This window comes from Beta vulgaris, chromosome 7, assembly GCF_026745355.1.
Source record: "Beta vulgaris subsp. vulgaris cultivar EL10 chromosome 7, EL10.2, whole genome shotgun sequence".
NCBI classification, from domain to species: Eukaryota; Viridiplantae; Streptophyta; class Magnoliopsida; order Caryophyllales; family Amaranthaceae; genus Beta; species Beta vulgaris.
Genome location: NC_079208.1, coordinates 57105461 through 57132103, shown reverse-complemented (window position 1 = coordinate 57132103; position 26643 = coordinate 57105461). Strand labels below are relative to the sequence as shown.

The following is a 26643-nucleotide window of genomic DNA, read 5'->3' as shown; positions in this document are numbered from 1 at the left end:
ACTCCCAACTATGACTTATTTTTAAATACCCCCAACTATGGGGTGGTACGCCAAAAATACCCCGGTGACCTATTACCACCGGAAGAACTGGTAAAAAAAGGCACGTGCCTTAGGCGTGCCTAAAATTACCTGGTTAATGGACCAACTGTCCATATTTAATTTTTGACCGTTATTTTCTCCATTAAAATCCCACCCCCACACATCTCTCCTCATCTCCCTGCTCACATCTCTCCTCATCTCTCTACTCCTCTCTCTACTCATATCTCTTCCTGCGTTCTTCAATGGCGTCGAACACCACAACTGGCTCTTCTTCTTACAGGTCTAGGTCCACAAGGTCGAAAAGTGGTGGTCAGATGGTGTGTTATCATCAACAAATTGCGCCCATTAGGGTTGTTAGGGTTGAAGGGCCAACAAAAGGCAAACGGTTTTATGGCTGCGCTTATTGGCCTGTAAGTATTTGAATTTTGTGGATTTTGTATTTAATTAGGTTTGCATACTTAATTTTTTTGTTTAATTTTGGCAGGCAACCTGTGGGTTCTTCAAATGGGCAGATGAGTTGGATGATGTGGGTGAACTCCAACATGGGATATTTGTAAGGGATGGGTTTATTCAAGAACTTGAAGATCAGAATATTTTGCTGAGAGAGAAAATAAAGAAGTTGAAAATGAAGCAGGAAAAGTTGGTGGATGAAGTTGAGGAAATGGGTATTGCCACAACTGAAACTCTGTATGAGTTGAAATCCAACACCACTGAGAAGAAGTTGTTGTTTGTGTTCATGTCTTGGGTTTTTTTTGCAATTATGTTCTTGTTGAAGTAATGTATGTGGAGTTGTAGGAGAAGGCAGTTTTTTGGTTGGGTAGGAAGGTGTAATGTATGTGAAGTTGGGGTAGAATTTTGGTTGGGGTAAAGTTTAAGTTGTGTGTTGCTGGTCTTTTGGCCCTTTTTGTGTAATAGACAGCAAAGACAATGATGTAAGTTTTTGAATGATCTTGAAATCAACATGAATTCTATTGGAATCTTGTATGTCAACTATTTTTGCTTTTCTGCTACTTCACAGTGTTGAGGAAATACAAATAACCAAAAGCACAACTTAGCTAATAAGCAATACAAATAACCAAATATGTCATTAAGAGATATAAGTTCAATACACAACCATAAACAAAGATGAAAAGCAGTGTTGTGGGATACAAGACAATTTTAACTAAGTTTGAACCTCAAAACAGAAGTCAAAACATGGGATACAACAATTTTAACTTCCTAAATTGAGATGTGTTGTGGTGCTTGAAGCTTGACTTCCTTGAGTTAATTCAGCTTGACTTCTTATTTGGGAAACCACTCTTGGTCCACCACTCTGTCCAGGAGCCTAATTGTCAGTTCAGGTAAGGTTAGTTAAGGTGGCATAATATCTCAATACAATGAAAATGAAAGCAGTTGTCAAAAACTCACATTGATTAGAGTGTTGCCATGACCATCAAAAAGGACACCAACTCCCTGTGGCATCTGCACAGACACAAATATACTTAGTTCAGGTAGGGTTAGTTAATGTAGGTTTATTTAAGGACAAATGTTGATGAACTCACCCTTTTTTTTGGAGCAGTGTTTTCTTTCTTCCTTTTCCAACCACCCTGCCATTTTTACCAATCCTTGATGGTTGTGCAGTGGTTTCATGGTGTGAAGGAGGAGGGGCATAACTGGCAGTGTTTATTGGTTGAGTGCTGTCTTTCCTAGGTCTGCCACATGGCTTTTTGGTACTGGCTCCACTGCCTTACCCTTGTCAGGGCATGTTCTTTTGTTGTGCCCCTGTGTTCTTGCACACACTACAGGACATCTCCACTCCATGCTTAGTCAATTTGCCACTTTTTTAGGGTCTTCATGAGGATCTTTGATCCTGTTCTTCCTTGGCCTGCCTGGACCAATCTTAATGGGAGGAGGGTCCAAAGGCATGTCCACTTTAGCCAATGTCTCTCTCCAGTCAATGGACTTACTCCCCCACAGTACATCTTCAGGTAAGCTTCTCTTTTATAGCATTCATCAACATAGTCTTCAGCTTCATGGTGGAGGAAGAAAATACAAGCAACCCATGACAACAGGGCACACCACTTAAATCCCATTTTCTGCAAGTACAAGATTTTTTTTCCAGATCACAGTTAAGGTGTCCATTTTGTGAGCTACTTGAAATAAGTAGCACTAGATGGCAGTGGGTGCAATTTGCTGCCTCATCTTTCTCCTTTTCTAGCCTACTTTGTATCCTGGACAAATCTTAGCTGTACTCTTCTCCATCTGCTGCCTTTTAGTAACCATCCTTTGCATTAAAGCAGTCCTAATATCCTCAAGCATGAAAATAATGTGTTTTGCTCTAGCATGTATAATATACCCATTAAAAGTTTCAGCCATGTTATTAACAATGACATCACATTTTGTATGTGTCTTAACAATGTGCTCTACAAAACACCTTAGGATTATACTTCTTGAATGCAACAACAGATTCAGGGTTTACCTTCTCCATTTCTGTCAGAGCATCTCCCAAATCAGCCTCATTGTAGGACTTTGCTGCTTTCCAAAACAGCAGCTTCATTTCATCACCCTTGTATGTCTTATGCCAATGGGCATACACATGCCTAGCACGTGTCTGTGCTCTGCTTGTGGGAAGATTTTAGCAACACCTCCTAATATAGCCTGTTAAATAAGTAGGATACATGTTAGCCATACATAATACAACTACTAATACTATTATTTAATATAGATGAGCTGGATAATATTTCAAAACATACCTGAGCCTCATCTGAAATCAGGGTTAAATCTGACCCATTTCCACCATAGTACTTTCTTCAGCTCATAAAAGAACCACTCCCAACTGGCAGTGTTCTCACCTTCCACCACTGCCCATGCCAGTGGTACATCTGATCATTGGAGTCTCTACCCACTGCTGAAAGTAGCATCCCTCCTAGAAATGTCTTGATGAAACACCCATCAACACATAACACCTTCCTCCCACCAGCTAACCAGCCATGTAAAATTCCATTAAAACAGACAAAAAACCTCTGGAAAACAGGAGGAAACACAGCCTTGCTTGGGTCAGTAGTTATCTTGAAAATGCTCTGTGGATTTGCTTGTATAAGAGCTCTAAATAACTACCTAATTTACCATAATGCTCCTTCATGCTGCCATGTAGCTTCCTATGAGCATGAACCTTAACTTTGTAGGCATAATCCCTCTTAACAAGCACTTTGTAGGCCCTCCTAATTGTTTCCACAATCTCCTTTGCAGGCCAATGGGGTCTTGTTTTGAAAACCTCTAAGAACTGGGTTGCAACCCAGGAAGATTTCATCTGTCTGTTGAGCTCCATGTTCCTATTACAACTATGTTCCTCCACAACTGATTTAACCACAAAGCTAGCCCTCCTACTGTCCCAGCTAGCATACAACCTAAAAGGGCATTTATCAACACATTTAACACCCAACCTCTGCTGCCTATTCTTGTGACTGACACTAATGGTCAAATTCCTACCCTGTGCAATAGCAAATCTCACAACAGCATCCCTAAATTTCTCCCTATTTTCAAACCTGATCCCCACCTTCCAAACTAGTTTACTGAAATCTGTGCTCTCATCAACAACTGGAACCCTCACCCTCCTCTTCCTAGATAGGATTTCATCTTGTTCATCTTCATCTGGGTGTGATTTTCATCCTCTGAAGCTTCATACTCACTGAGAAACTCCTTGTCAGCATCACCTGTTGGATCAGTTTGTTGTCCTTCCCCTTGATTACATAATTCCAGTAGCAGCATCTCTTTGTAACTGATTTGCTATGCCAATGATTTTTTCATTCCACCACTCACTCTCTTTCTTGACTCCCAATACTCATCATCACTGGTGTCATCCCCTACTCCATCAAGTTGCTCCACAAGACACTCAGGAATCTCAAAATCATCATTACTGCCTCACCATCTTCATTCAATTCAATATGCTCTTCCTCTAATTCACCTTCTTCAAATTCACTATCACTTTCATCATCTGTGGGATAATATTGTGGATCTTTGGTGCACTCATCATCTGTCTCATAGTCATCTAAATCATCTATTACTGCCTCACCTTCTTCATTCAATTCAATATGCTCTTCCTCTAATTCACCTTCTTCAAATTCACTATCACTTTCATCATCTGTGGGATAATATTGTGGATCTTTGGTGCACTCATCATCTGTCTCATAGCCATCTAACAACTGTCTCCAGGTCAGGGGGCTGTCAGGTCTGTCATCATACCATAGATGGTAATCAGAGGGTTCTGTACTTGGTTGTGTACTAGGTTCAGTTTGTGTCCTATGTTCAGTTTCTGTATTAGGTTCAGGTGTAGTCAAAGGAGTAGATGAGGGAGTGTTAATAAATGGAGGAGGATCAGTAGGTGCAGATTTTTTGGAGTTTTCTGGTGGAGGTTCTAACTGTTGTGAGGTGGAAAGATGTGCAGCTGAACTTTCTCCTTTGCTGAAGTTTCCCACCCTTTTTGGCCCACCTTTAGGCCTCCTAGGAGTCAATTTATTGGGCCTAATTTGTTGGGTGTTTGTGGGCTCAGTTTCTGGTCCAGCACTACTACACTTAGGCATTCCACTGGGTTGTGATCCACCCTCTAACAACAACACAACATCAGGAACATCAACTACATGGACCACATAGCAGTCAATACATCTGCTTTTAAGTACAAGATCAATCATCACCCTCACTTCATCATCAAATTTAACCCTTCTCAAACCTTCTTCAAAACTACTACTACCAGGTACAAGGTAGTATATTTCATCAACCTTTGAGTAGTTTCCACACTTCTCTGCTAATTCCTCCAAATAAAACCAACATAACTCATCTGCGTCTACAGGGAATGTTCTTGCTTCACCCCAACATATTGTGTTACTCCTAAACTATTCTTAGTAAAAGTCCCACCATGCCAAAACTTAACAGTAACTATGGTGTCATCAGTAATGGTTTTTTTCATGGTACCTAATGTAATGCATGATAAATTATCAATAGAATTACAATAAACAACAACAACACAAGCAGAATAACCAATTTACACCAAATACAAACCAATTTACCCTAAATTTAACAAATTAAAACGGAAAAGAAAAAATCCAAAATTGAAGAACAAAGATGAAGATTTACCTCTCTGGCAGACTTAGGTGGCAGAATTTTCCCCCAAAGATCAAAACTTGTGTGTTGATGATAAATCTCCTAACTTGTTCAGCAGATGAATAGATGGAGTACAGTAACTGTTCTTCATGTACTGAGTTTCGAAAATTACGCATTAATGGGGTAGGTAAAGCAAAGGGAGGGAAATGGGTTCTTTTTACCCAAACAGCAGGTCACAGGTGAAAGCGGGGTATTTTTGGCGTACCACCCCCATAGTTGGGGGTATTTAAAAATAAGTCATAGTTGGGAGTATTAAAAGCGGACCGGCCAAAGTTGGGGGTATTTTCATCCATTTTTCCTTTTTTTAAAGATATCTTCTGAGAAGAGACACGTGGAGAGCTTGTGAAAGAGCGCGCTAAACGATAATTATTTGAGTGAAATAGGAACAAGGAAAGCGCATATTGGATCCTGCACCCGGCAATATAGGAGGCTTCCTGCCCATGGATCAAAATGGGTAAAAAAAAAAAAGTCGTAGTCAGCCGTTGTCTTCCTTGTGGGTTTTGAGGAGAAAAAGTATAAAAGTAATACTATATCCGTTTCATATTAATAGTTACACTTTTACTTTTGACACTATTCACAAATTTTCCTTTGACTATCATTTGTGAGTTATGGTTAAGAGAATATATAGTCATGTGGAGTCTTGTTTGATTCGTTTGATATGTAGTTTTAGAATATCGACTTTTTATATTTTTTACAAATACAAAGTTAGAGATATAAAGGCTCAAAGTAGTGCATCGGCATGCTTGAAAAGTGTAAGTGTAACTATTAATTTGAAACGGAGGTAGTATTAGTTTGTTAGAAGAGAGAAGCCAAAAAATTGATGTCCAATTCTTTATGATGGACTAAAAAAAGGAGCAAGGAAAGAACTGGAGGAGAGATAAAATATGGTGGGGTAGGTGGAAGAGTGATGAACTAATAAAATAATTAATTATCAGAAACTATATAATAATTATTGGTTGTGCTCTTAGATAGATTGAATATAAATTTATTGTGTACATAAACTGACTTTATTATACAAAAACTGACTACATTAGAAAAAATGACTATATCCTATGAAAACTACACAAATTATTATAATAGACGGTCTAATTTTAATATAAAATTAGACAATGCAAACCTACGTTCTCCTAAGAAGCCCATTCAATTTCTCTCTAACCTAACACTATTTTTAGGTATCTTGCACCATCCTAGTCGTCCATTCTCTTCTCCTTCTTTTATCTCCCTTCTAAATTTCGAATCAGAACAAACAATTTTTAAAAATAGTCCGTCAGTCTTACAAAATGGATTAAGCTAGTCACTAAATGGATTAAATCAGTCACTAAATGAATTAAAGAATGTTATTAATTAATAGATTAAACTGGTCACTAAATAGATTAAAATGGTCACTAAATAGATTAAAGTAGTCACTATATTAAGAAATATGATCTATTCTCTTCTTAATATTGGGCTTGGGCCGCGCCTACTTTTAAATTAAAAGTAGACGGTCTCTTACAAGACCAACTGTGAAAACTAAATGTCTGAAAAATTAAGTATATCATACAAAAACTGACTATATAAAGGTGATTATATCATATAAAAACTCATATCAAATGAAAACCAACTGTCTTAAATGAAAACTGACTATATCTATGATTTTCGGTGCACAATTAGTTATTGTGAATCCGGTCCATTCAAGTTATTTTGAAAAACAGTAAAGGCGTGCATCATTAAAGGGGACAAAATATTAAAAGAAAACCGTGTTCATTTAGAAGAGTATAAAAATATAGAACTTCTTAATTAGATTAAAAAATCACTTTTGTAATTTTTGATATTGAAATATGGCTCTGAGTTATTAAAATATCGATTTAAAATTAATTTGATTTTCAAAATTGATTCAACTGAACTGAACTGAACTGATTGGAGCTGAACTGAACTGAAAATAAGTTGGGGAAAACAAGCCCAAGTATATTGTACATTTGATATTAATAATTGACCATTATGTGAATTGTAAAAGAATACATACAATTTGATGTTGTCTACCATAATGCTAAATAGTTTTTGGTGATTTGGTTTAGACAATTTTTGATTATCATTTACCACTATTTCGAGTTGTTTATCTTGTGCATTGTGTAAGTATGCATTTCATGCTCCCTTCAATTCTATGTTTTATTCTTATATTGACTTTTTGTTCTCTAAAATTTCTAGAATAGAAAAACTAAAAGAAACAGAGAAATTAGTATTTATTGAATATTGTGTTTTATATAAATAACATACGTTCAGTCCTAGTTATTGTTAGGAAGGGGAAAACAATTTGAAAGGTGAAAGTACAGTTGCGGCACAATTCGAATCGTGCAAAGTTAACAGGCCTCATGCTGCATCATGTCGAGTTTGAAATAAGCCAAGAGAAAATCATGTCGTGTCAAGTTCGTGTTAAAATCTAAAGAGTAATTTAAACACAATATATCCCACAGGCCACATGTCATATCGACAATAATCTAAGAAATGGGTCGACCCATCATACTCTATACCAGGCTCGAGTCAAAATTAAATGGTCTATAGTAGGCTAAACCACCCTCATGCCGGCCAGGCCCATCACTCAAGTCACGAAAAGGGCAAAAGGAAAACAGAAAAGAAAAGAAGAGACAATTTCCACCAAGGTTGGTGTTCAATAACGGTAACTTCCTTAGCTACATTTAAATTATAAGATCCGAAAAAAGAACACTCTAACGGCTAATCTTTGTATACAACTCTCTCTCTATCTCTCTAGATTCTTCCAATTCAACCTTCATTTCAACAAGTTGACGAAATTTCCCATCAAATCTTCACACATTAATACAAATCTTCATTTTTTAGGATCCAATTTTGTGAATGGCAAGTTTAGCATCACCCCTTGTTCAAATTAGCCAAACCCCAGAATCAGATAAACGTTTTTGGAGCAATTTACATGAAAGAGTTGAATCTCTTCTAGAAACTCGAAAATCTGATATACCCACCTCTTCAAATTCTTCACCATTGACAGTAAGTTATTATTCATAGTTTCAATTTTGTGTATTTTTTTCTGTATTCATTTTGTAAATTGTTATGTGTTTTTTGGAACAGAGTGATAATAATGCAGCATCTAAGAAATTGAAGGCGGATTCTTTGCTTTTGATGAGAGGTTTTGATTCTATTGCTACTTCACTCTTTCATCTTACTGCCAATATCGAAACTGCTCTTCAGGTACCTTCTATACCCATATCCCGCGTCTTTATTTTACCTCAAGTACCTGTGTGGGATCCTCGACATAAGTGTGGACACTTTGTCACTTTATTTAGGCTAAAATGACCGAGTTGAACACTTGGACATGTACCTGTGTTCGACATGGGTACCTAAGTCGGAGTAACATCGTGTTGATTCATTAAGTTATGAATGATAACTTGAAACTCACATTGTTATAGGGAGCGAGAGAGCTAGGAACACCATCAGCAGTGACAGAGATAACCCACAGTAGCTGTAACGATACGACGGAAACAGTGGATGATGATAATGTAGAGGAAAAGTTGGTTAAGGATGAAGAGAGAAAAGGGGTGAAGAGAAAGCTTGAAGCTCAAGATTGTTCCAACTCTACTGAAGAAGATTCTGATTCTGACAACAAAAAGAAGCACAAGCACCAAACAGATATGAACCACCTAAACAAAGTTAAAAATGTACTAGATATTTTCCCTTGTTTGTTTGCATTTCTTTAAATTTGCCAGTTTAAGTCTTCTTCAATTTTTTTTCCTGGTGTATATGTGCCACTAAGCGCATTGATGTAGATGGGATTTGATCGAGTTCTTAGACTTTACCAATTAAGCGAGATGACATCCTCAGTTTTAAGTCTACTTGTGTCAGTATTAATAATGAACTGATTTTGTGCATTATTGTCTGTCTTCCAGCTCGCAGTAGCAATGGCAGCGAAATCGGCCTCAGTTGCCAGGGAACTAAAATCAGTAAAATCTGATATGAGTTTTCTGCAAGAGAGGTGTGCTCTGCTGGAGGAGGAAAACCAAAGACTTAGAGATGGATTTGGTAAAGGAGTTAGACCTGATGATGATGATTTGGTAAATTACCAACTACTTGTATTTTGCTGTCAAATACTTGTATTTTTAATGGAGGGATTGTAATGTGTTGTTTCTTGTGTAATAGGTGAGACTTCAATTTGAGGCACTACTTGCTGAGAAATCAAGACTAGCAACTGAGAACGCAAATTTAACGAGGGAAAACCAGTGCCTTCGACAACTTGTCGAGTATCATCAGTTTGCCTCTGAAGATTTGTCTGCCTCGTATGAACAAGCGCTTATCCAAGGGCTTTGTTTAGACTTCTCGTCGCCAAAAGCCGAATGTGCTGACAATCTGCAAGATCCTCAAACTCCTACAACACCAAGAGAGAATTTCGAGTTTGGAGAACAAGAGCTGCTGAAAGATTGATCTTCAGATGTACCAATTGAAGTTTATTCTTATGTTTAATTTCCTGCACCCTATGCCCTGTAACATGTACTACTTTCTGGTAAGGATGTAAATTCAAAAGGTTGTCCTCTGACCTTCTTAAAATTTTCTTAAAGAACCATGGTATTAGACTAGTACTTGCATTTCGAAATATAAACACAAACACGTCGGTTTGGTAGTGAGTTTCAGCAGAGTTCTTCAGAATAAAGCACAAAATGAGCTCTAAGCATAAGTTAATGAACTTAAAAGAAAGGGCTTCAAATTTACAGTTTATTTAGAATAGGTGTATGGCTATTTCACTAAATTTTGTCCCATGAGTCTAATGGTGAGGACGTTTCGTGACTATGCATTGGGACCTAACGACACTCGTATATCTTGCCCCACCAACCAAACGAGAAATGCTATGCATCTAACTGTAAGATTGCGAATTGGTAAAATGATGGCTTTCAAATTTTGTGCATTTATAGAACCTCCTCACATACTCATTCCAAAATTTAGATATCAAGATGTTGAAAGCCAAATAGTCTCAACAACAACTACTACTACTACTGGAAGCGGCCATCTTCTCAAAATTTCAACATATATCAAGCGGTACCATTAGATTACATTTCAAATCAAATCATCTATACATCAAAAAAATTATAGCTGCTCAAATTGAACCTTTCTGCAAGCAGCAATAGATAGACTACAGTATATACTAGAAGCTGAGAGCTCAAAAAATTTACATAAGATCACGTCATGCATCAACGTTTCGACCAGACACCCTATTACAATTTGACTAAGCAGACATAAAAGAGTAGGTCTCTCCTTCAATCCCCAAAGATTCTTGGCGTATCTTTCTTGCTTCACTTGCATGTAAATCAACCGATCTATGGGAGGCAGAGTAATTTAACTGAGTTCCCTCTTTGAATTCCTTCCTAATATCCCATAAAGTCTCAACACAATCCTTCATTGCTGGTCTGGAATTTCTAACAGGTCCAGTGCATTTTTGGGCGAGTGATAGAATCTTCTCAATTACCTTGATGGACGCTGGACTTCTGTGCAGCCTAGGATCCATCACCAACACCGGCATACCTTCTCTTAGTTTGTTCATTGCCTGAACAAAGACAATATCTTAGCATCTTTATTTCATCACATGAAGTAAGTGAAAGATAATTAATATACTGAATCAAAGAAGTTGAGTTTATATCTTTTGCTTTTATCATAAAGCCATTGTGATGGGTTCATGTGAAATTCGAGTGAAGTGCAACAGCTCATATGCACATTCAGGGGCATAGACTATTGATCAGTTCTCATATCTAGTGATGCATGAATTTAGCTAGATAGAAGTCAGATTTATTTTGATTCAAGCTGCATTAACCAGATGAATGTGATATTGTGGGTGACCCATAAAAGGAGCTTGGATAAAGAAGGAAAATAAGTTTTAGAACCTGAGAGGCTAGTTATTTTTGCATTCCTATTCAAGAATCATGTTACTCCCTCCATGCCTAAATAATATGCCATGTTTTTATTTCAGGAAGGTCCCAAAATACTGAGCCACTTGTAATATTTAGTAAGTAAAACTATTAACCTGCCCAAAGTACCTTCAATGAAACCTTTAAACTAAAAACTCGAATGAAAGACTACAAGTGAACATCGTAGGATGCAGAGACAGATATTTATAGTACTATTATTCCTTCATAATTCTGTTATTTAGTGCAAATATAGAAGCACTATCTTTAAATGATTGACAGTACACAAGAGGAGTCGAAATATAGCAGAGCCAAGAGATTTGCACGATGACATCAAAACTCTACTGTGTTGGGTTCTGTTTATTATGTTTGCATAAGTCACTTAAAGCAAGGAAGTTCTAAGAGGTGATTAAGAGACTCACCCATCTTGTGGTTACTCTCTCTTTGACCCCTTTAAAAGGTTCAATTGGATTTCTTCCTGTCACCAGTTCCACGAGTAATACACCAAAGGAGTAGACATCGCTTTTTTCAGTCAACTGGTAGGACTTCATATATTCAGGATCCAAGTATCCAGCTGTCCCTTTGATCTGAGTTGAGATGTGGGTAACATCTTGACCATCAGGTACCATTCGTGCAAGCCCAAAGTCTGTTACTTTAGCTCGAAATTTCTCTGTGATGAGAATGTTTGATGCTTTTATGTCTCTATGGATGATGGGAGGATCTGTGAATTACAGGAGCAACATACAAAAGGAATTAATCCAGTAAGCACTCAGGCGATAGATAAAGCCAAAGAGATTGGATGACAGACAGTGGTACTAAAATCCTGTTTCTGTAATTTCTTGAATAGTATCTCATTGTCCATTGACTAAGATTACTTGAAACTTGAAAGCTTCAACAATTTAGTTTCATACAAAAATTAAGCAGAAGAAAATGTTTCCAAAATGTAATTTTCGATAGAAATCAGGTTACATATTATCTTTCAAACAGCAAATATTGTTATTTTGGAGCTTGATTTGCACATACCGTTATAACTATGTAGATATGTGATTGCATGAGCTACATCAATTGCAATTATCAGTCTTTCAGCAAGCTCAAGTACTAGTCCTCGATTACCTGCATTACAGTTATAAAGATCATAAAAAGTTCGTTGTGAAGGTTTTAGAAGCAATTGCAAGAGTTCAACAGCTAAATTTTCACTTTCAACTCTATACAAGCTATATTGCTAAGATTTTCAGCACCATAGCACCACATTAATCCATGTTTAACAGCCATCCTTAAATTCCTTTCAATTACTTTCGATCTGTTGAATACTGGAGCACTAAAATATGAAGACTTTTTGGCAAATGACATAAGACTTACCATGTAAAAGGTCGTAAAGTGTTCCATTACTAACATACTCAACCACAATGATTTTTTCTTCTGGGTGCTCCAGGTATCCGTAGAACTTCACCAAATTTAGATGTTCAATCTTTGAGTATGCCAGGATTTCGCTCTTGAATTCTTGTGCAGTGCGCTTGTCACACAGGTCCTGCAACATATCAAGCAAGTCAATATGCACATGCTCTTACATTAGAGTTTCTGAGTTGTCTGCTGATCATCAGAGCTCATAATATTACCTTTTTGGCACGTTTTATTGCAACAAGGGTTCCATCCTTCAGCTGTCCCTTGTACACCGTCCCAAAACCACCATCTCCAAGAATGTTATTTTGAGAGAAATTCTTGGTAGCTTTCTTGATATCCTGAAGAGTAAAATTCAATGAGCCATAAACCTCTCCACTTGCTGACTCTGCTGAATTGAACGAATTCGGTTGTCTATTCGACGACCCTCTATTTTTGCTTCCTGAGGAAAACCCAGCTGAAACAGCAGATAGACATCACTTTAAATCCAGTCTTAAGCTCAATTCTCCAACCAGCACCATCATCTCAAATTCTCAATAGGATTTGCCTACGTTACTCGAACTACACATTTCACCTCAACTACCCATGTCGGATCCTCAACAATTCGATATAGATATAGCCTCATGTACCCATGTCCGACATAAGTCCACAAGTCCGAGTAACATAGGATTTATCCATTAATACATCACAATATTGTTTCAGACAGTATCAAGAACACCACATGAACATCATATTGCCACAGATATCACAATCAATGAACCATATATCATCTACAACTACCCAAAACAAAACAGAGAAGACACAAAAAAAATGAATATAGGAGTACTTACATGAGTTGCTATGGATCTGATTTGAGTTTTTATTTACATAAGTTTGGTCAGTTTCAGGAGCAGACTTCTTTGATTTAGAACCAAAAGCTGTAAAAATTATAGTAATCTTCCTTATAAGTCTGTATAAAAGCGACTTCTGTTTCTGATTTTGCATCATAGAATTACTACCAGCATGACCATATTGAGAATTAGAGCTCGATATATTTTGTTGATGTAAGCTATTAGATGAAGGTACAGGTGATTTCTTCATCCGCAACTAAATAAAATTCAACTGGTAATAAGATATTGGATCTAGAAGAAGGGGATATACTAACTAATAACTTGATGTTGTAATTATTCAACAATTAGGTAGATAATTATAATGTGGTGAAAAAGAGACTAGATCAATCCTGAATTCAAAGCCAACTAGTTTCAAGTTGTAGAAGTTATAGCTCCAGCTAGTCAAAGATGTTGAAAGGTCGACTTAATTTATGTTCTAACAGCAATGTATAATACTCGTAGACAAGTGTAATGGACTAAGTCAATGGGGTGCTCTGTCAAGGGACCAAGAACTTCAATGGTAAAAGGGCCACCAGAAGTAGGGTCTCTCTTTGAATACATAACATAATGACTCCTATAGTCCTATGATTTTATTAGGCGATCATATTAAATATAATGGTTTTTTCACCATATACCTTGATAATTTTTTTTGCACCGTATACCCTTTTAAGTTTCCAAATTCATCATATACCCCCTCACTTATCGAAAAATACATCAACTTGCCCTTAATGACTAACGGCTTTAATGTCCGTTAGTCATTAACCCCCCTAATAATTATGGTGAAAGAAAAAGTCAGGGGTATATGGTGAAAAAACCGTAAATAATTATGAAGATCTAGCGGTTGAAAATTAATACAAACTCGCAATTTTGATTTCAAAACTATTTCAGACCACTAGATTTCCGATGTTCATATAAGAATATTGAATGTAAAATATGTTTATTGATTGTGCACTTCCCTTAATCCAGAATACGAAAGAACAAATGAAAGAAGTGAAAACAAACCTTTGAATTTAATGTTAGAGCATTAATTATTATACCAGCTCCAAATTTAATATATCTCACCTGATGGGGTAAGGGCTGCGGAGAGAAAAATGTGATTAATCTTTGAGAGAGAATAATCCTTTTCCAAGGGCTTTTATTTTGGCAATATTATTACTTAAAATTAATTTATATTCGACTTTTAACCAATAACAAAAAAAAACTTCGTAGGTTCGATCATTTTGTCGATTCCCAGTGATTTATATATCGTTGCTGGGGAGTTTACAAACAAGGTCATTATTGATAACCATTCTAGTCTATTTATACAGCTATTACTGCGCTATACACAATTGCTCATGTACAACATGATGTTCATTAATTACAACAAGAGATATTCAGACAATTCTGTGCTTTGGGATGAAAACAGATGCAGCCGAACCTATTTTTATCACTTTTGATATTCCTCTTCAATTGTAGTAGTATTATGCTAGATCCACAATATGTACAGACTGGTATTACCACTCCTACGGAATCTGGTTCATGAACCTGCAATTCCAAGAATTTACAGCGTACGTCAAAGAAATGAAAATGCCGGTGAGTGAAATTGCTACTGTGAAGAAAGCAAAGCATAATGTAATGACAAATATCGATCCAGCCCGCAGTTGAACTGTCTATTTCTTCTGAGTTGAGGTGCCACAGTTAAATTGTTTGCTTCATATGCGACATACAGAAAAAACTAAACCATTGTATACTGTTGCATAGCAACACATTAATACAGCACTACAGATTCTTATCAGGGAGAATATAGAAACTAGAATGTTAAGGGTGCTTAATAAATCATTAAACAACTGCATGACACTTACTTGATGCATCGAAATCTACTAGCTCTCCGGTTGAATATAGATTCCAGAACAAAGCGGCAAGAAAATACAAGAATGATGTCAGCCATATAAATCCTCTGAAAGACCCAAACCATTCAACAAAAAAACCAGCCCCAACTGTTCCCAGAATAGCAGCAAAAGTTCCTGCTGTATTTGCCAACCCTGTCAAGATATTGACTCCGTCAAACTAGAATTCAGAAATCCACTGTGATATACTACCTAGGTTTTTTTTTTTTTTTTTTAATTTCACACCTTGACATTTTACACTATTCAAAAATTTCACTTTGACCATCGTTTGTAATTTATACGTGAATAAAAACATAGACATGTGTGATCTTGTTAGATTCTTCTTAATATGTGTTTTTATTAATATGTGCTTTTTATAATTTTTACAAATACAAAACTAGAGATATATGTCATCAAAGTTTTGCATTGGCATGAGTGAAAAGTGTAAGTGTAACAATTTAAAAAAACGGAGGGAGTAATATTCTTATCATGACGTTTTGCCAACTTAGTCTTGAAATTTCCAAAGTAACGCATCAAACCAAAAATATAATATTTAAAAAAAATTCACCATGTAATATGCCGGTATATTGTGGAGCAATTTCCTAGCATCAGAAGAGAGCAAGAATAAGAGGTCAAATAAAATCTCAGCACATAAATTGCCACTGTGAACTCAGCATTTAGTTTCAAAAGCAACAAACCTGTATATTGACAAGGAAACCAGAATGACTGAATGACTTTAGTCCAAGAGCTAATGTAAGCCAAGCAGAAGCTATTAAGGGGCTAGCTGCTGTAGTCAGGCCAATTAGAGCAATGCCAGGGCCAATAAATCCTATGGACTGCACACAATGAAGAGATCAATGCATTAGTTTTTAGACAGCTTAAGATAGTCCATAAAATCAAACAAAAAGAGCAAGAGAATGAAACGCAGATTCATATGACGAGTTATAACAGGATTACTGCTAATATAAAGAATACATAAATCCTCGCATCAGAATACAACTCCTGTGCAGTTTCAAGATACACTTTTCGTGGGAGTAACATTTTATCGAACATGGCAAGACAAAGGGGAAAGAAAATATTGGCACACTTCAAACCAACATAACGTTTTAACAAAATGGAGCTGTCCAACACCAAGCTTATCTTACCAATATACAAGGTCGTACCCAAATGTTCGCATGCACAGCAAATATTATATGAACAGAAATGGAAGATCACGAAAAATGTCAAATCGAGTTGAGTCATTGACCACAGGTATCCCTCTAGGCATTCAACATTTGGACATACATCATGGCCAATGCCTGTTTATGAACACCAAATCCTCCCTTAACCTAGAGTAGATTGGTGGAAGCACAAATACAGAACATGAATAAATTTCATTAGTATATACACGTTCATCAATGAGTCATTCACCATCCTTTTAGGCACTAAACATACATGAGCACGAATGCCTTTTTATGAACACTGAACTCCTTAAAGAGTAGATTAGTGTAAGAACGACCATAAAACGTTTATGATTAAATATATATATTTGAACGCTCCACCCTTATATGATCTCGCAAATGGGTGGCAACTTCACTTCAAAAGTTGAAAAAAGTCCCAAAGGATTAACCAACTAGATAAGGAGGAAAAATAGGCACTCGATTTTAAAAAAAAAATTACATCAAGAATATGGAAGTCACTTACACCAAATGGTTGGAATTTATAAATAGATAAGAGCTGACCTGCATTAATTTTCGGGTCAAAGTGACACTTAAACCATGCTGGATCAACATATCTGACCAAGCACCTCCAAAATATCCCACTAGAGCCATCATACTCCAAGGAACAGCACTGAACCATGCAGCTTGTCTAAGATCAACATGATATACCTGCAACAAACGTTCACATAACCATTCAAAAACCAATCACACATGTGACTTCACACAAAGAAAGAAAAAATTTGTTCCTCACACTGTTAAAATATAAGGGCATCCAGGAAAGAAGAACAAAGAACCCCTGCACAATTGACAATAACAAAAAAAAATGTGTCTCAATACAGCAGAAGATACATAATTTTTGCTGTATTAGGTAAAGCAATTCTTGACATATATACAAATTCAAGAGGAGTGGATCAGATATAGATCAATAGATCATTACCCAACTATGCATCGCATTGGCAACCATAAGTGACCAAGTAGGAAGCTTAGAGAGCAGTCGCTTGAAAGGTGGGATCACTTTAGCTTTATGTGTCTTACCGGCAATGGATGGAAGAGACTGTTGCCTCTTTGTTAGTATGTAATTTAGTTCGTACTCAGAAATTTGAGGGCTTCTCTCTGGAATACTGGAAGTAGCAGACAGCCACACCACAACCCAGAGAAATCCAAATAATCCAAATATCACAAATGGTCCAAACACACCAGCATTAAACATAAGGATAGGAGAAAGAACTAGTCCAATAACACTTCCCAGCTGAAACCCAGCCATTGCTATTCCAACAGCTCTTGATCGTTCTGTTCGAGGAAACCATCTAGAAAAAAGGGGTTCAGAGTTCAGACAATGAAGCTCAAAAAACTATTCACAATCACATAATTGAGGCACAAAGCCATAAACAAGAAAAGCAATCATAAAGTTAGTGGCTGCATCAAGAGACAAAGAGAATATTGTATCATGAAGAATAGATATGGTGTCCATACTTTGATATCATGTTATTCATCGAAGGAAGAGCTACACCTTCTGCAATGCCAAGCATAGCTCGCATAGCAAGCAGAGCCCAGAGAGACGTTTCAGCTGCCCAGGGAGTAAAAAATGTGGCAAAGGACCACAAAGCAACGCCCCATCCCATGATAACTTTACCGCCATAGTAATCCACAAGAGCTCCTCCGGCTATTGGTGATACAAGGTAACCCCACAAGAAAGATGACTGCCATCCACAACAGCAACTTGGATCAGCAACAGCAAAAACAAGCAAGTACTTATAATTCTACTAAAATTTCATCCTGAACCTGTCATAAACTGCTATCATCAGGCTCTTTCTGAATTTTATTGTCGTAACAATGCTAGCAAGTCACGGGCCTTGTCATTTCCACTGATTGGGTCACAAATTTACATCTTTAGGCGCACAAGCCAATCTTCATTTATTTGCATCAGGAAATTGTTGAGATGCAAAGACCAACGAGAATATGGTGAAAGATAAAGGTGATGTAGCTATGTAGGGGACTAGGGGGCATTTCACCATGCATCTGTTTGTCTATACAGCAACTTACTCAATTTGTATTGTATAAAATTGCCACATACTAGAAATATTTTGCACTTGAATCATAATGTTCTAATTCTTGACCTAATTTTCTCTAGATAAATGGTACCAGAAGCCAAATAGTAATTGCATTGGAAAAATTAAATAGCAATACATATACCATGACCAATATATAGTACTTCCTCTAATTCTCAATACTTGCAACAGTTTGACTTTCACGCTTGCGAAGGCACTTTTGATCATTGATATCTAAACTTTTCAATTAGTAAAAATTATAAAAAAAAAGTTGATATTTAGAAAATCCACATGAGATTAATCCAACAACTTACTCAATAGCATTTTTGTTTTATATAAATGTTTATAGTCAAAGGTAATAGATTAAAAATGCAAAAGTCAAACGGTTGCAAGTATTGAGAAAAGGAGGGAAGTATATAAGTATATTGGCTTTCCTGGAGTGCAAAATCAATGTTATCAAAAGCCATATCCTAGGTGAGCCACAAATCAGATATTTATCAATCCCGTCTTCGGAGGGACTTCCCGAATGCACAATAACATCATGAGAATTGAGATGATAACAAAACAAAAATTCAGCAGCGCCTTATAATTTTTTTTGGAAAGTTGCTCAACTTCGTCACAAGCTACCAAACAAAATTCCTGATAATATTCAACATGCATACGCGAATCCAGTAACACATTAAATACGAATTGATCAAACCTGCAGAATTCTTAACTCAAGAACAATTTCAACACACATATTTAATCAACGTAGAAACTTCATAAACACTTACACTGTCCAAGTAAATTTGCTGTATGATTAGCAGCAACAAAACTACTCAATTTATCACAAGTGAAAGTAATGCCAATAAAAAAAAATCATCTATGTTGCAAAACATACATATACAAGAATAAGTCATTAAATTGAAACATGTAGAGTTTTAAACAAGCAAGAAAATCAAGATAATCTAGAAAAAATAACATAATTTCAAAACAGAATCGGAAATGCAAAAGAGCAAAAGCTTTAAAATAAAGATGATATACCTGAACAACGCCTGCAAATGCGCGACTCCAGCCATGAGAGAGAGAAAGAGGAACAATGGCGACGGACATAACAACGCGATCAGCATTACAAAGAGCGAGAGCTAAAGCAAGCATCATCACTACCTTCACTCTCTCAGACGTCAAAAATTCCAGAAAACTCGGCGCTTGTAATGACTCTCCTCCTTCGGCGAACAAGTTAGAATCTCCGGAAGAAATTCGAGATTTTCCGGCGAATAACGGCGGAAATCCATGGCGGAGCTTGATTACAGGCGAAATCGGAGAAGGAGCACCGGCGAAGAAAGGAGGAAGAATCGAGCGTTTGGTGATTGAAGATGGAGTTGATTGAGAGGAGAAGCGAAAAGAACTTGAAGAGAAGAAGAAATTAGGGTTTTGAGAAGGTGAAATTGAGTGGAAATGTAGTTTGTTGCTGAAGGTTTGAAGAGAGGAGCTCATGGTTGGTTGATGAAGTTGGTAGAGGAGAGAGAAAGAGACGAAGTAAGCGGGGTTAGTCACACACAGTCAATGGTATTTCTCTTATGGAAGATATTGCATTGCATGTATTGTCGCCTCCAACTGTATTTGCACCGAAAGTATGTGGTAAGATAAATTTCTTTTAGGCTACCCTTGCCTCACTCACCCTCTTGAAAATCCGTGATAAGATGAATTTCGGGAATCCGTGAGAAGAAGTAAGCGGGATTTGGGGACCCCTCGAGGTCACATGATTGAATCATATATGAAGTATGTTCCTAATTTCTTTCCTCTCATTAATTTCAAAGCTTCTACAAATGCTCCTAAAAGCATCTAGAACTAGGTACTCCCTCTCACATTTTACATTTTGTTCATTTGAACAAAAATACATAACAAAATGTGTAAACAAATGAGCTTGAAGAGCACATAGTTCTAACTTCTACGTGTTCATGGAAGAACCTAAGAGTTTGTGCATTAATTTCGTGTACGATAGAACTACCAAAAAATATACAAACTCCAAAAATTTAGCTCCATATATTTCGCAATTCAAATAAATATTCAGACATAGAGAGTCTCCTACAACAATTCCAATCTTGGCAAATTTCTCAAGTCCACTGAGAAACTAACAGAGCGATTGACTGTATTGCTAATGTTGGTCATCTTATAGATTCTTTTTTTACACTTAATATTTGTAATGTTGTTACTCTATTGTAACCGATTAGAAATTCTCCTCCAGTGGAAGATCTCCTAATGCTTTTCTTTTTACTCTTCTATAAAAAAATACTTATTTCACAAGCGATCCTTTCAAGATCTCCCACTCATTTTGCCAATATTTCAACCAAATACGAACATACGTCAACAAACACTTAAAATGGAAATAAAAAGTAAATACTGCAATTCTCAAACCTGCTTATAAAGAAGTTTCTCAAACTACTTTCCATCAAATCGTTTTCCCAGTTACAAGCTTTAGGTCTATTGATATGGATGTATAACAACTAAATATGATACCTCATCAGACAATCATCGTGACAATATCTGTTAACTAATACTCCTAAGTCCTAAGTAGCAAGTACTAGTTCCGCTTCCCTTTCCCTTCCAGAAAGAAAGTCGATAACCTCAAATACTCTGCTCTCTAGATACGCGAACAAAGCACGTCTCTGAAATAAATCGGGACTTTACAAGGGTACTAATCCCATATCGATCATAGAAGATTTTCTCTAACGATAAACACCAACACCCTTATGTATGTCAAAATGTTGAAACAAGGTCTTCGAGATTATAAACTTTTTTTCTCATCTTGGAGATGTTGCCAACAATGTGTCAATGTCAATGCTACTAACGATTGAACCGACAGCCAATAATGCATAGTCCTACAATGAATGACATGTTTATACAGATAAAACTATATTGGATGTACAACAATTTGCCAAAAAAAACAATATATTCATACGAATTCAGTGTTAATAGGGTTGAGCTTATAATGATGCAACAAGGAATCTTGAAGGTACAAAAGACCATCCCAGGTTGTTTGTACATTTTTGCAATGTTGCTCGCAACCGCACGCAAGCATGTTCTCAGCAGCCAAATAACACATTACATGCATCGACACATACAGACAGTTGCGTTAGTGTGCAATACATGTGTTGGTATGCGATGCACACACCGGTCACATACCTCAAGTGTAGGCATGTTGAGTCATGAGTGCATGGTGCAATGAACGGCATAACTCAAAGAAATTGTACTGCAAAAGAATGCAGGGATATTATTTTGACCCATAACCTCTAAAAGTTTTTGCAGATCCTACCTCAATAGAATACAAGAAATAAATCCAGCGGGGGGAGGGAAGTATGCCAAATCGAACCCAGCACCAAGGTCCCTGGGAGATGCGGTTACTCACCGCTTTAGCCAAACCTCTTCAACCCATATCCTCTAAAGATGAACAACATCAATAAAGCATAGTCACTTATCATTCCTCAAATTAGATTACTTACAAATGCACGTAAACTAGCAAGTTAATTACCAATCTTTCAAATACTTTGAGATGGAACACGAGCATAGCTTGGATATACAAGGGTTTACACTTCACCCTATTTAAGTTCTTCTCGACTTCTCTAGCCTTTCCATAATGCTGAAGTTTTCACATAACAATTGACATATTCCTTCGAGTAAAAAGTTTGTGCTCATCAATTCATGTATTAGATTATCGTATCCCAATCAAAAGTCAATATTGAAAGCTTAGAAGATGCAATTGATAACAATTCAAATTGTACACTCAATTCAAACATACAATTATTGGGTTTCTTTTGGAGTAAAAATATTATAAGGTAGTACTTCCATAATAGTATAAACTATCATTTGATGTAAATTTATGGTTAAAATCGTTTTCAAAGACCATAACTAGTCAAAATAAGATGGTCAAATCTGGATTATGGGAGTAATATTATTTCCCTCCTTTCTACATCAAAACAGCAGTAGTCAAACAAACATCTTCAAAAATATACTACTACAATATCATTTAGGTAATTGACATAAGCATCGAATATATAACTCCTTATTGACACATCATACAATCATAACAGAACTCACACATCAGCACATCAATTCAAAGCTAGGGATGGACACAATTCAAAGCATAACAAAACAGAGCAATGAGCCAAGGAGGGAGTGGCACGGCTCAGCTGGAGTACACCTTGAATCTTCAGATTCTTGTCGCCCCCTCCCCTAGGACCTGATTTCCAAACACAAGATGCATCTTTAAACTTCTACATCTCCTTACATACCCAGCAAAAAAGGGGGGAGAAATCTCACACACAAATGAAAAAAAGCATCCTTCCGATTAGGTTGTCTTCGATTTTATGACTGTACCATAAATGCGTTTTTCATTCTGTACACACCGGTTAGCTTGAGAAAATGTGATAAAGTATTATAAAGCCAAAATTTTATCACTTCATCAGAAGTAAATAAAGTATCATGAATAATGCCTTCCTAAAACTTCATGGTCAAAAATCTCTACTTGGACAAGTTCGTATCTTACTTATGGTTACCTACTCGACATCAAAATTCTGCATATATATAAAGAAAAAACTAACAGTGTTTTTTGTCCAAGCTTTATTGAACACTCAGACAACAGCAGTCAGAAAGCATCTACATACAAAAACCAGATTTTATTTGATTCCGAACTTATGATTCATTTTCCCATCGAAAAAAAATATTGTGATTCATTAGTGACTCCTTATTTACACATATCAGTCACATGGTGAGATCCACTGCAGTCATGACTGTGAATCTAGAATAAAAAGACTAGTCTTTCACATGCAAGAACAATAAAGTCATGGTATAAGTATCAGATTTTACTCTTAGGTCTGCTAAACAATGAATGTCGTCCTTCAGCAACAATTTCTTCAGAAGCCTTCTTCTTGATGATAACCGAAGTTCCAGAAACAGCTCCAATTTTCCCTAGCAGTCTTGACGTAACTTCCAACTCATCCTGCCAATATTAAGATCGAAAATGTTCAAAAGTACAAAAGTTGAAAAAGAAAGATACTTGGTTAAAGATAAGCCAAATAATCATCTTAGATATTAGACCTTGAGCAACATAATTTGAACAACAAATGGACTTTTGTAATATTACGAAGCTTGATATCTTTTTCAGATGCATAAATTCACACTTGAAATCACCAAGTCATCAATTCATCAATTCATCATCAAATGAAGCATGCATATCATGTAAATCAATGCTTACTTACATCAAGCTTTGCATTTGACAAATATGAAATCGACATATCGATAGACACATTCATAGGTCTTCCAACTCTGTAAATCAATGCATTACCAACTATGTCAATGAGATTGGCGATTGCACCACCCGCCAGGTTTCCAGTTCGATCCTGCGACAAGTTGTTCATACAAATTGAATAAGAGTTGGCACCTACGGAAATTGGTGCATCTCATGAAAGGTATCATGACACATAACATGAATATTGAAGCCAATGATTACATAACATAGCTCAGCTGCAGATAAGCATAACTCTGTGTAAGCCATGCTAGATGAGTGTCCTCTAATCTTACCTCTTAACATTAAATTTGAATATGGATGGATATATAATATCTTAGGTAGTGCAGTGAAGCACTGAGAAGCTCACATGACAAGCATGTCAAGCAAGGGATATCAAAAGACCAAGGTAACACTTGTCATAGATTAATCGTATTGCAACTAGGCACTATATAATCAAGAAGAAAGTTATATGCTTCATGGTTGTCCCAAATGTCCATTAAAGATTTAAAGCTGGACCCTTATCATTCTCATATTGTTGCATTATGTTCTGCAACAACTTATTACATGCACAGAAAAACATATATTAGACATAGAAAACAATATTTAATCAACATGATCAAACATATCACTGCGCGCCAGATATATACCAAAACTAATTCATATATTTCTTAGTTTATGGCCTGAATCATCCCACCACAGCCTTCATGCTCATCCTACTGTATTTGCCTCAATCATCATTAATTAATCTGGTCATGATATTCCAGTCACTTAGATATGAACCATATAATTCAAATATATGATTGCTTATGGCCTCAAACGTTGTCATACATTCTGAATCATATACACAATATGACCAAGATCCAAGCACCATTCAGGGTTATCATGACCATCAAAGCCAACATTTGCCACCACCATTAAAGCCGCACGAAAGAAGAAATGGCCACTAAAATGTCCTTTGGCTTCAAAGGAGAACACACCAACACGATACTCGTCAAATCATAAGCACCACAACAATAAATCACCAACTATAATCCACTACGACCTTCATACAACAAAAAATGTCCCATTATGGATTCAATTATCAGCAATTTCTAACTAAATGTTTCTCTAAGACCCAAACGTCCCGCATCGTAACAACTTTCAATCATAGTACCATTTTAACCTCTCAAATCGTAATCCATTACTTCAGCATATTTGTTCAAACCCCAAAATGTGAAGAAAGCCAACAAAGTATCTCATTTGAAATGCACCCACAAACTCAAAAATAGAATTCATCAATTTGAACCCACCAAGCTAAGAAATGAATTTACTTTCAATCATTTCTTTTATAAATTGAAATGCACCCATAAACAAAGTACCCCCTCCATTTCCGAAAGTTCTTTCACCAATTTTCCTCTCACAAAAAATTCCAAATAGGAACAACAAAAGAAAACGAAAGGAGTAGAAAATATCCCCTACAACATCTGTAAATCCTTCTCGAAGCCAATCAAAATATTTTAAAAGATCATTATTCATAAATCCTTACAAGTAAAGTAACCCTCTATTCTTTTGGGGACATAAGACTTAGGGCCTATTCTCTCCAGTCCCCATCTTATTTTCAGTTCGATTTGGTTCGGTGCGGCTCTAGACAATGCTTTTACTGTCACATATCACTATTCAGTCCAGTTCTGTTTTATGCCACTCGTAGTATCAATTACATAAAAGAACAATGTCTTGTGAAATTGACTTGTTTCATTTAACAATAATAATTAATTTGAAGAATCTAAGCAAAAAAATAATTAACAATAATAAAATGAATAACTAGATGTTAAAGAGAAGATAAAAAAAAAAGGTCTTACAGTAAGACGAGGAGGAACCTTGAAGGTACAAGAGATGAACCCAGGTTCGACTCGGTCAACTCGGATACCCCTGAGAGCAAAATCCTCATAGAAACTGGGTCCCACTTGGAACTCGTGCGGGTTAACACTGAGTCGTGAAACGCTTTCTGACTCGTCTTCACTCAAATCTAAAACATGTTTTACTCTCTCCATTAATTCAGTCTCAAAATTGCACAACCCTCGTTGTATACTAGTCTTTCAACTGCTTCTGTAGACTGAGAAATATCGAGCATGTCCCAGACCAGAAATTTTTTTCTCAATTTTTTTTTTTTTTTACGGGATCTTTCAATTTTTTTTAATTTTTTTTTTAAAATATTGTTCATCTACTTAAAATGGTGCACACGCTAGTACATAGAGTATGGTGGGGAAATGTAAATAAATAATAAGTCAAATGAATAGATGTACATGGATAACAGGTCAAATGAACATGTAATCTCTATTTTTTTACATAATCTACTCTTTTATGTTTATCGTGAGTATGGTTGTCTTCATATGAATTTGTGTATGTGTTAGTGCACGTCTTACGTCTTACCAACTACACATAAATCGATCAAAAAATTAACGGTTTTTTCACCAGGTACCCCTGTACTTTAACAAAATTCATGGGGTACCCCTAACTTTAAACTAATGCACAAGGTACCCTTATTGTTTCAATAAAATGCACCAAATGCCCTTAATGACTAACGGCGTTAAGTTTCCGTTAGTCATTAACCCTAATTAGCCCTCTAACTCTAATTAAGCCTTCTAACCCTAACACCTCCACACCCACCCCCAACCTAAACCCTAACCCTAACTACCACCCACCCACTACATCCCCCTTCTACCTTCCCCAGCCCCTCCCTCACCCACTCACCACCACCTGTAACACCCCTCCCCTCCTTTACCCACCCTTCGCAGCAGCCGCCCTTCCCCCCAGCCCCCGCATCACCCCTCCCCTCCCACACCCCCACGACAGCCACCCTCCCCCATCCCTCGCAGCCCTATCCCCTCCCCCATTCCCGTCGATTTCCCCCACCCCCGCAAATGTTGTTCTTAATTTCTCTCTCCTTCTT

At 36.7% G+C, this 26643-nt stretch overlaps 5 protein-coding genes across 11 annotated transcripts; 2 read left to right on the top strand and 3 right to left on the bottom strand.

The window, feature by feature from the left end:
• Nucleotides 1–65: 65 nt before the first annotated feature.
• On the top strand, nt 66–817 carry LOC109135267 (uncharacterized). Its single transcript, XM_019250005.3, has 2 exons — nt 66–449; nt 524–817. The coding sequence occupies exons 1-2, from the start codon at nt 282–284 to the stop codon at nt 815–817; spliced, it is 462 nt and encodes a 153-aa protein (XP_019105550.3). The 5' UTR covers nt 66–281.
• Nucleotides 818–7866: 7049 nt separating this feature from the next.
• Nucleotides 7867–9736, top strand: LOC104900010 (hypothetical protein). Its single transcript, XM_010687325.4, has 5 exons — nt 7867–8172; nt 8254–8373; nt 8592–8840; nt 9069–9233; nt 9319–9736. The coding sequence occupies exons 1-5, from the start codon at nt 8023–8025 to the stop codon at nt 9598–9600; spliced, it is 966 nt and encodes a 321-aa protein (XP_010685627.2). The 5' UTR covers nt 7867–8022; the 3' UTR covers nt 9601–9736.
• A 445-nt stretch (nt 9737–10181) lies between these two features.
• Nucleotides 10182–13761, bottom strand: LOC104900009 (calmodulin-binding receptor-like cytoplasmic kinase 2). Its single transcript, XM_010687324.4, has 6 exons — nt 13298–13761; nt 12686–12924; nt 12429–12597; nt 12093–12182; nt 11492–11790; nt 10182–10714 (listed from the first exon to the last, which is right to left on the bottom strand). Exons 1-6 carry the CDS (start codon nt 13545–13547, stop codon nt 10397–10399), a joined length of 1365 nt encoding a protein of 454 aa, XP_010685626.2. The 5' UTR covers nt 13548–13761; the 3' UTR covers nt 10182–10396.
• Nucleotides 13762–14524: 763 nt separating this feature from the next.
• LOC104900007 (probable anion transporter 4, chloroplastic) lies at nt 14525–20672 on the bottom strand. 3 transcript variants are annotated; one of them, XM_010687322.4, is made up of 10 exons: nt 19472–19606; nt 18183–18265; nt 17874–18100; nt 17338–17707; nt 17152–17196; nt 16923–17069; nt 15900–16037; nt 15770–15803; nt 15178–15357; nt 14525–14860 (listed from the first exon to the last, which is right to left on the bottom strand). In XM_010687322.4, exons 3-10 carry the CDS (start codon nt 18020–18022, stop codon nt 14853–14855), a joined length of 1071 nt encoding a protein of 356 aa, XP_010685624.2. In that variant the 5' UTR covers nt 18023–18100; nt 18183–18265; nt 19472–19606; the 3' UTR covers nt 14525–14852. The 3 variants fall into 3 exon arrangements, with proteins under 3 accessions (XP_010685624.2, XP_048504666.1, XP_048504667.1); XM_048648709.2 differs by lacking the exon at nt 18183–18265 and having other exon boundaries at nt 19472–20672; XM_048648710.2 differs by lacking the exon at nt 19472–19606 and having other exon boundaries at nt 18183–19433.
• A 689-nt stretch (nt 20673–21361) lies between these two features.
• Nucleotides 21362–26320, bottom strand: LOC104900008 (putative esterase C31F10.02). 5 transcript variants are annotated; one of them, XR_008970475.1, is made up of 5 exons: nt 25553–26080; nt 23686–23826; nt 23294–23426; nt 21960–22098; nt 21362–21868 (listed from the first exon to the last, which is right to left on the bottom strand). XR_008970475.1 is itself a non-coding variant. In XM_057396421.1 (4 exons), the coding sequence occupies exons 1-4, from the start codon at nt 25742–25744 to the stop codon at nt 22031–22033; spliced, it is 534 nt and encodes a 177-aa protein (XP_057252404.1). In that variant the 5' UTR covers nt 25745–26079; the 3' UTR covers nt 21362–22030. The 5 variants fall into 5 exon arrangements, 4 of the variants coding, with proteins under 4 accessions (XP_057252404.1, XP_057252403.1, XP_057252405.1 ...); XM_057396421.1 differs by having other exon boundaries at nt 21362–22098; nt 25553–26079; XM_057396420.1 differs by lacking the exons at nt 21362–21868; nt 21960–22098 and adding an exon at nt 22362–22667 and having other exon boundaries at nt 25553–26081.
• Nucleotides 26321–26643: the final 323 nt, after the last annotated feature.